At 47.3% G+C, this 10,076-nt stretch overlaps 1 protein-coding gene across 1 annotated transcript in view; it reads right to left on the reverse strand.

The window, feature by feature from the left end:
• The window catches only part of EPS8L2 (EPS8 signaling adaptor L2), a gene marked incomplete in the record, with an annotated part of 21,394 nt that overhangs the window by 7,926 nt on the left and 3,392 nt on the right, over positions 1-10,076 (reverse strand). Inside the window, 4 exon segments of the mRNA XM_014582499.1 lie at positions 62-204; positions 300-379; positions 456-605; positions 783-944. Coding sequence (XP_014437985.1) covers positions 62-204; positions 300-379; positions 456-605; positions 783-944 — 535 coding nt within the window.

Consider the following 10,076-nt stretch of genomic DNA (forward strand, 5'->3'; position numbering starts at 1 on the left):
AGCCAGCCACTGATCCAGACCAGCCCCCACCCTGCGTGGCGCCCCCCAGCCCCTCACCCACCTGGCTCACTGAGTGGCACTGGCGGGCCCACACGGTTCTTGGCCTGAGGGGAGTCCCCGCCGTGGCGCTGGAAGGGGATGGGGGCCGGGCCCTGGGGAGACGGCAGGATGGACTGGCGCTGCCGGATCTTCTCCTGGTGCCCCCTGAAGTGGCAAGGAGGGCTCTGCTCAGCCTGGCTTGACCCACACCTGTCCCTTCCCCGGGCGACCTCCGACTCCCCGCACCCCCACTGCCCTACTTCAAGGTCTGTGGCCGCATCTTCTTCCCCAGGCGGCAGTCGGTCAGCGCACTCTCGATGTCCTCGTGCACCAGCTCTGCCTGCGGGGACCGGGTCAGGCCTCAGGCTGGGGCAGGGCCGCCCACGCCGCCCACGCGGGCCGGCCGGCCGCCTCACCTCCACCTCGTCGCAGTGGAAGAAGTGGATGTCGGGCCTGCTCTGCTCCGAGTCCTGGCACACCAGGAGCAGCACCGACGGGTAGCGCAGCTGGTTCAGCACGGTCTGGCTGTGCTGCACGGTCGGCAGCGGGAAGTTCTCCAGCTCCTCCTGCAGGCGGGCGGCTGGTGAGCAGGCTGTGGGCAGGCAGGGCCCTGGGCATGCCCGGGCAGCAGGGAGGCTGGCCTTGCTCCCCGGACTCTCAGCTTCACGCAGCCCTCCCTGCCTGTCTGCCATGGGCTGCCCCTCCAGGGAGGCCTGTCCCGCATCCGGGCCGCCGGGGCACACCTCAGACTCGATGTCCAGCAGCCGCAGAGACTTGTCGTCGACTTGCAGCAGCATCTCCTGGGTCCAGAGCTTCTCCTTGGAGCTCAGCTGCACCAGCTTCCGGATGGCGTCGTCCACAGACACGATGGCCTCGCTTTTGTCCATGATGAATGTGGCCAGGTGCTGGGGTGGGCAGAGGGTCACTGCTGGGCACAGCCCGCCTATGCTGGAAGCCCAGGCCTGAGGGGTCCAGGCGATCCTGGGGGACGCAGAGGTCCCTGCCAATCCTGGGGCACCTAAGGGGGACCCAGCCAATCCTAGGGGAGACCTGAGGGGCCACGGTTGATTCCGAAGAGTTTTGGAGGAGTCCCAGCTGACCTGGGAGGTCCGAGGGGGCCTACCCTGGGTGGAGAGGTCTCCATTCGGCCATGGTGGATGTGTGGGAGCCATGACTGTGTCCCGACAAACCCACAAAAAAATTCACACCGATGTCGGCCCTAGACCCCATTCCACCTTGTCCCTGAGCTCTCTCTTCCTTCTCAGATGTCGTCCTCCCTGGCCACCCAACCACGTCACTCGTCACCGCCTCCCTGACCGGCCTTACTTTTCACCCGTCACAGTGCAACCACGCTGCATGTGACCTGCTTCTTTGCTGTGCGTCGTGCTCAGTGCCTGCGTGTTCCCCGCGGTCTCACCAGCACCCCGACCGTGCTTGGTGCACAGTGGTGAAGGTGTACTGAGTGAGAGCCACAGTGGGGATCCCCAGCCAGCCCGGCCCACCCCTGCACTGCACCCTCCACCTCTTTCATCTCCAAGCCTGGCTTCCCATGCGTCTGCCTTCACCTTTGAGTAAAACCCTACTGTGAAGCACCGACTTCAGTAAACGATGCTTGGGTGGCTGGAGAAATACTAACTAAAACTTCAGGACTGTCAAAGACTTAAGACACAAAAGCACAGAAGTACTAGAAGAAAATACTGGACAATTTCTTTCAATTATTAGAGGGCACGTGCCAGAGAGAGACAGAGAGACAGAGAGGGAGAGGGAGAGAGCACTGCCCACTGGGGTCTGGCCACACTGCAGTGTGCTCGCCATTTGTCCTGTTGGGGTTTGCGGCCATGTACATATGCCTGACATAATGTTTTGTATTTGTTTTTTAAGAAATTTTTTTTTATTAGCTTTATTTACTTATTTTAATGTGACCAGAGAAGGGGAGAGAGAGAGAGAGAAAGTTAGAAAGCAAGCTGCCAGGTCCGAAATTTGAGCCACGGTCAGCCATGTGGGAGTCCAGTGCCCCTAACCACCATGCCAGTTGCCTGTCCCCTGGCATGGTTTTTAGGCTTCTGGGGCCAGGATTTGAACCATGGTGGCCATGTGCAATCTGCCTCCCTTACCCACTAGGCTGTGGGACCAAATACTGGATGGTTGCTGGTCCTCTCAGACAGGACTTCTCCACAAGAAGACTTTTCTAAACAAGCAAGAAAGTCCAGATGCTCAAGGAAAATATCACTACATTTATTTCATTTTATTTTAAAAAATAATTATTTTATTTAACTTTATTTATTTATTTCCTTTAACTTTACCATAGAGGAACAGAGAGAGAAAGGGAAAGACCAAAAGCAAGCCACCAGGTCTGGGACTCGAACCACGGTCGATTACGTGGGAGTCCAGCAACATAGCCATTACGCTAACTGCTGGTCCCAAGAAGACTTTTCTAAACAAGCAAGAAAGTCCAGATGCTCAAGGAAAATATCACTACATTTATTTTATTTTATTTTAAAAAATAATTATTTTATTTAACTTTATTTATTTATTTACTTTAACTTAACCATAGAGGAACAGAGAGAGGAAGAGAAAGTGAGAAAACAAGCCACCCAAGTCTGGGACTCGAACTGAGGTCAGCCATGTGGGAGTAACCACTATGCCACCTGCCAGCCCCAAGACCACTATATTTAACTTAATAAACAAAGGATAAAAATTAGCAAAGGGGAGGGGCCAGCAGGTGCTGCAGTGGTTTAAGGAACTAGATCCCATGTGACCAACTGCAGTTCAGCTCCCAGACCTGGTGTCATGAAAATCATGCTGGGCGTGCGTGTGCATGCCCAGGACTCTAAGAGAAGAGCGGAGGTGAAGGGATTGCGGTGTGGCTATCCCCGCTGAGCGGTAACTTCTCATCTTCCTTCTCACTGTCTGGAGCTTGCACACCCCATTGGTGGGTACTCTTCCCTCTCTGTCTCTCTCTGGTGCCCTCTACCAATTAAAAAGTAAACAGGGCCAGCTGGGGGCGCGGTGGTTAGGGCAGCTGTATCCCACATGGCCAACTGCATGGTTTAAATCCCAGACCTGCCTACTTGAAAAACACCCTGGGCACATGTGCATGCATGCCCAAAATTCTGAAAGAAATGGAGAAGAAGGAATTGCGGTGTGGCCATCCCACGTGAGTGATGCTTTCTCGCGCTCTCTCTCTCCCTAGTGAGTGCTCAGGCCCTCTAGGAAATTAAATGAGTACATAAATGAAAGACCAATATGCATTATAATGGCAGTACTTACATTGCTTTTTTATTTGCCAGTGAGTACTGTGTGCTTGCTGGGGGAAGAAAGGAGAGAGAGAGAGAGAGAGGAAGACCTCCTCTCCCTCAGTGGGGCATGGTCGTACCACGACCTCTTCTCTTCCAATTCTTCCCCTTTTGGGGATTTCGGGCCTGCATGCACATGTGCCCGGCATAGGTCTGGGACTCTGGGTAGCCAGCCATATAAGATCCAGTTGTCTCAACCACCATGCTACAGGCTGGCCCCAAGTAACTTTTAGTTTTTGCCATAGGACATGTGCACTTGCTGGAGAAAGACAGAGAGGGAAAGTGAGAAATCACCTCCTAGGGGAAACAGTCACACTAATCCTGCTCCTTCCGAGATTTGGGGCATGCATGTACACATGCCTGGTAGGATTTTTCAAGCCACTGGGTCCGGGACTCGAACCTTGGTCAGCCATGTGTGAGTCCAGTACCTTAACTACTATGTCACATGCTGGCTCCCCAGTTAATTTCCTTTTTAACATTATTTTATTTAACTTTATTTATTTATTTAAATTTGACCAGAGAGGGACAGATAAGAAAGAGAGAGAGAGAGACAGACAGACAGACAGACACAAAACGAGAAAGCAAGCCGCCAGGTCTGAGACTCAAACCGTGGTTAGCCATGTGGGAGTTCAGTGCCCTTAACCAGCATGCCACCTGCCAGCCCCCTCAATTAACTTCTTTTTTTTTTTTTAATTATCATGATAATCTTCTTTATATTACATTGGATTACATATAACTTTACAGTGTATTACACTGCTTTTTCAAAGGGGAATTAACCTCTTTATTTTTTTTTTTTAAGAGAGAGGTTTTTGCTATAGGGCGCATGCGTTTGCCAGAAAGACAGAGAGAGGCAGAGAGAAAGCAAGAAATCACCCCGGAGGGAGGGAATGGCCACGCTGCAATCCCTTCTCCTCCATTCTCCTCTCAGGATCTTGGGCACGCACGCAGACGCCCCTGACGTGAGTTTAAGCCACCTGGTCCGGGACTTGAACCGTGGTTGACTACATGGGAGTCCAGCGACGTAGCCATTATGCCATCTGCTGGTCCCAATTAACTTTTTAATATAAAAAATTATGCAATCTTGTAAAATAAAGGGATTGCACGTGGGCTGCATGCATGGGCTAAGATGTGGAGGAATGGGCACCTCCATCCAGCACCTGTTCAGCCTCTCTGGGAGAAGGCAGTGACAGCTCTAAAGGTGCACACACCTTCCCCTCCTGCCTCTCCTGCAGGGAGCGTACATGCGTGCACAGTGTAAACAGCACAGATGTAAGGTTGCTCACTGCAGAGCAATTTCCGAGAATAAAGACAGACCCATACTACCTGCTCAACAATAGGTAGAAACACGCAGGGGACAGCTCATCTGTCTGTGTGACATAGGGTAAAACCTGAACTGTTAGCAAGACACAACACAACCAAATACACAATCCCATGCCTTTAGGCTAGAAAATAAGTCTCAGTAAATTTCTTCTTCCTCTTTTTTATTTTTTTATAATTATCTTATTTAACTTTATTTATTTATTTATTTATCTTTTAATTTGACGAGAGAGAGAGAGAAACAGAGACAGAGAGAGAGAATGAGAGAGCAAGCTGCCAGGTCTGGGACTCGAACCGTGGTTGGCCATATGGGAATCCAGCAACCTCAACTACCACGCCACCTGCCAGCCCCATGTCTCAGTAAATTGCAAAAGACTGAAATCATACAGAGCTTGTTCTCTGACCATCATGAAATTAAAATAGAAAACAATAATAAAATGTTATCTAGAAAATCATCGAGTGTTTGGAAGTAAGGCCACACACTTCTGAATAACCCATAGGTCACAAGGACAACGAGAAAGAATTCTCAACTGAATAGCAATTTGTGGGCTACAACTAAAGCAGTGTTTCAAGGAAATGTATGCCTTTCTATAAAGAGTGACTTAGTTAATTTTATTATTATTTTAAGAATTATTTATTTATTTCATCCCATTTGTTATTATTCTTTTTAAAATTTGACCAGAGAGAGAGAGAGAAAGGGAAAGGGAGAAAGCAAGCTGCCAGGACTGGGACTTGAACCACCACTGTTGGGCATGTGGGAATCCAGTGCCTTTAACTACCATGCCACCTGCTGGCCCCAATTTTATTTATTATTATTTTAAAATTTGCTGTAGGGCACATGTTCTCACCATAAAGAGACACACACAGAGAGAGAGACAGAGACAGAGAGACAGAAAGTGAGAAAGCAAACTTCCAGCTCTGGAATTAAACCATGGTCGACCATGTGTGAGTTCAGCACCTTAACCACCACACCACCTGGTGGCACCTAAAAATTTATATTTTCAATGAATACATTATAAACTAAGAAAGACTTAAGAGCAGTGATCTTGGGGCCAGCAAGTGGGGTGTGGTTAGGGCACTGGACTCCCTTATGGCAACTGCGGGTTGACTCATGGACTTAGAGGCTTGCTTTCTCGCTTTCTCTCCCTCCCTCTCTTTCTGTTTCTCTCTGGTGAGCACACATGCCCTATAATAAAATTTTAAAAATAAATAATAGTAAAAAAAGATCTGTGATCTAACCTTTTACCTTAAGAAATTAGAAAAAGGCAATAAAATAAAATCCAAAGTGAGTGGAAGAAAAGTCAGCTAAAATCAACAAACTAATACACGGACAATGGAAGTAGAAACATTAATAAAGCTCAAAGTTGGTTTTCAAAAGATGATCAAAACTGATAAACTGTTAGCTAAATTGATATAAAAAAATAAAGGAAACACAAATCAAAACTAGATAGAAGGGACATAGGAACATCACTACAGATCTTACAGGCATGGACATTAATATGCAAAACTCTTACCACAAAGAAAACTCTGTACTCAGAGGCCTTCACTAACAAATCCTAATAAATACATATATCTTATATATTTTAAAGTTTTCTTTCTCTACACGCAAGAGAGAGAGAGAGAGAGAGAGAGAATCCTCAACAAGGTTCAGACACTGTGATCTTTCTCCACCTGTCAGCCAGCCCTGGATCATGGGCACGCATGTGCCTGGCATACTCAGGGAGTCTCTGGACATTTTTCTTTTTAAATTTTGTCAGAGAGTACATGGGCATCGGAGAGAAGCAGAGACAGACAGAGCAAGAAGGAAAAAGCACTCCCATGAGGCATGGTCATGCCATAGTCCGCCTTCCTCCATTTCCCCGCTCTGTCAGGATCATGGGCATGTACACACATGTGCCTGTCATTTTACCAAGTCTCCAGGGCCTGGACTCAAGCTACATGGTTGGCCACGTGGAATCTGGCTCCCTCAACCACCAGGCCAAGGGGCCAGCCCTGGAATAGAACTGGGAGCCTTTCCTTGTGGGGCATTTTACTGCTGTGTCACCCTCTGGCCCAAAGACTCCTAACAAATGTTGAAAGAAATGATAAGCTTTCACAAACCCTTTCTTTTTCTCCCCCCCCCCCCCGCGAGGTTTTACATTTAAAATGAAAGCAGTGACATTATAACAGCCATTTTAGGGGGAAAAAAAGATCTTAAGGAACCATTATAAACAATTATATGCAAACAAATTTAAAAACCTAGAAGAAATGGACAGATTCCTAGAAAAATATAATCTACCAAGGCAGAACCAGGAAGAAATAAAAAGCCTGAACAGACCAATAACAAAGAGATTAAACTAGTAATTAAAAATCTTCCAGCAAACAAAAACCCGGGACAAGGTGGCTTTACAGATGAGTTCTAGACACTTTCTCTCTCTCTCTCTCTTTTTTTTTTAAGAGAGGTTTTTGCTACAGGGCACGTGCACTCACCAGAAAGACAGAGAGAGAGACAGAAAGTGAGAAATCACCCCCCAGGGGGATGGCCACACCGCAGTCCCTTCTCCTCCATTCTCTTCTCGGGATCTTGGGCACGCACGCACACGCGCCCAGTGTGAGTTTAAACCACCAAGTCCGGGACTTGAACCGCGGTTGACGACATGGGAGTCCAGCGACATAACCATTACACTCACTGCTGGTCCCACAGACCCTTTCTTAAAACAGAGGAGGAAGGACTAGTTTCCTATCTGCTTTATAGGGCCGATCTAACTCTTAACACCAAAACCTGCCAAGGACTTTAGAAGAGAAAAATTATAGGCCATTATCGATATCTAATGAACATCGATGCAAAAAGTCCTTAATAAAATACTAGCAAATTAGTCTATTGACACATGAAAAGGGTGGAGTAAATGAAGGTTATCCCTGAAATGTGAGGTCCGTTGGACATTCAACACAATCAGTACGATTCACGTTAACAGTGGTGAACAGATCTCAATAGATTGAGAAGAGCATTTGACACAATTAAACACCCTTCACAATAAAAGCTTTCAGGAAACAGGATGGAATGGAACCTCCTCACTCTAATGAAAACACAGACTACAAATACTGAATGCTGTCTTCTGAGACTGGACACAATGTAGGATGCCCACTCTCATTCCTTTTCTGTTTGTTTGTTTGTTATAGGGTGTCTGTGCTCGACAGAGAGCCACACACAGAAACGGAAAGTAGAAATCACTCCGCAGCCCGGGGGAATGGCCACACTGCAATCCTGTCTCCTCCAGTCTCCTTGGAATTTTGGGCATGAACATGTGCACGTGTACCCGATGTGTTTGTTGTTGTATTTATTTATTTACTTTGGAGAGGTTTTTGCTATAGGGTGCATGTGTTCGCCAGAAAGACAGAGAGAGACAGAGAGACAGAAAGCGAGAAATCACCCCCAGGGGGGATGGCCACACCGCGATCCCTTCTCCTCCTTTCTCCTCTCGGGGTCCTGGGCACACACGCACACGCACATGCGCCCGGCGTGAATTTTAAGCCACCGGGTCCGGGATGCGAACCATGGTCGACCACATGGGGGTCCAGCGACATAGCCATTATGCTAACTGGTGGTTCCCTCTAAATTAATTTATAGATTTAACTCAATCCAAATTCTAGCAAGCTTTTTTAATTTTTAAAGGTAGAATGGACAATTTTCTTCAAAGAATTATTATATTTTACATTATTTATTTACTTATTTATCTTCATTTGACCAGAGAGGGATAGAGTGAGAGAGAGGAGAGAGAGAGAGTGCGAAAGAAGGCTGCCAGGTCCAGGACTTGAACTGTGGTCGGCCATGTGGACCATGTGGGAGTCCAGCGCCCTTAACCACCACACCATCTGCTGGGCCTATAGTGGACAATTTCATTCTAAACTTACATGCAAGTCCAGAGAACTGAAAATAGTCCAGAAAATCTTGAAGGAAACAAACCAAGTTGGAGGCCTCACATGGCTGGATTTCATGATAGCTACGGAGTATCTCATCAGTCAAACAGAGAATGCAGAAGTAGACCCATCTGTACCCAGCCAGGCCAGTTACAAGGGCATCCATGTGGTTCTACGGGGAAGTAAAGTGCTTTAATGTAGCTGAGCATCCATGTGGGAGGAAGAGAGAGCCTCGAACTGTCTCGCCCCATGTACAATAATGAATTTAAATTGGATCATGGGGGACTGGCAGGTGGTTAAGGCGCTGGGCTCCCACATGGCTGACTATGGTTTTAGTCTTGGACTTCGTGGTTTGCTTTCTCACTCTGTCTCTCTCCGGACAAATTTTAGAAAAAGAAATTAAATTAAATTAAGTAATTCTTAAAACAAACACATAAATAAATAAATAAATAAGATGGATCATGGAGGGGCCAAGGTGGCATAGTGGTTCAGGCGCTGGACCCCCACATGGCTGACCATGGTTCAAGTCCTCAACTTGGTGGCCTGTTTCCTCACTTTCACTCTCTCTGGTGAACTAAAAAAATATTAATTGTGGGCCAGCAGGTGACATGGTGGTTAGGGGCTCTGCACTCCCAGGTGGTTGACCATGGTTCAAGTCCCAGACCTGGTGGCTTGCTTTCTCACTTTCTCTCTCTCACTTTCACTCTCACTCTGTCCCTCCTAGGTCAAAATTAAAATAAATAGGGACCAGCAGTTAGCGTAATGGCTATGTCGCTGGACTCCCATGTAGTCGACCGTGGTTTGAGTCCCGGACCCGGTGGCTTAAACTCACGCCGGGTGCATATGTGCGTGCGTGCTCAAGATCCCGAGAGGAGAAAGAAGGAGAAGGGATTGCGGCGTGGCCATCCCCCCGGGGGGTGATTTCTCACTTTCTATCTCTCTGTCTCTCTCTGTCTGGCGAGCACATGTGCCCTATAACAAAAACCTCTCCAAAAAAATAAAAAATTAAAATAAATAAATAAAGTTAAAAAAAGAAACTTCTTAAAGAGTAATAATAGTAATACATAAATTAAATAATCATTTTATTTACTTATTTTAAATAATTATATGTTTATTTAATTGCACATGTTATTTTTATTAAAAAAATATTTTTTTATTTGACCAGACAGAGATAGAGAGAAAGGGAAAGCAAGAAATCAAGCCACCAGGTCTGGGACTTGAACCACAGTCGGCCATGTGGGAGTCCAGTGCCTTTATCCACCAGGCCACCTGCCGGTCTCTTAGATCAATATTTTAGAAAGAAATGGATCAAGGACCTAAATGCAAAAGCCTCCACTGTGGAATGTCTAGAAGAAAACAAAGGGCCAGGTGGTGGCCTGGTGGTGGGATAGCTGGATCCACAGGGCTGACTGCATGGCTCAAGTCCCGAACTGGCGGCTCGAGAGACACACTGGCATGTGTGCGTGTGCCCAAAGTGTCATGCCCAGCCCCTCTGGGGGGTGATTTCTCACTTTCACTTTTCCTCTC

This window comes from Tupaia chinensis, unplaced genomic scaffold, assembly GCF_000334495.1.
Source record: "Tupaia chinensis unplaced genomic scaffold, TupChi_1.0 Scaffold143624_1, whole genome shotgun sequence".
Classification (NCBI taxonomy): Eukaryota; Metazoa; Chordata; class Mammalia; order Scandentia; family Tupaiidae; genus Tupaia; species Tupaia belangeri.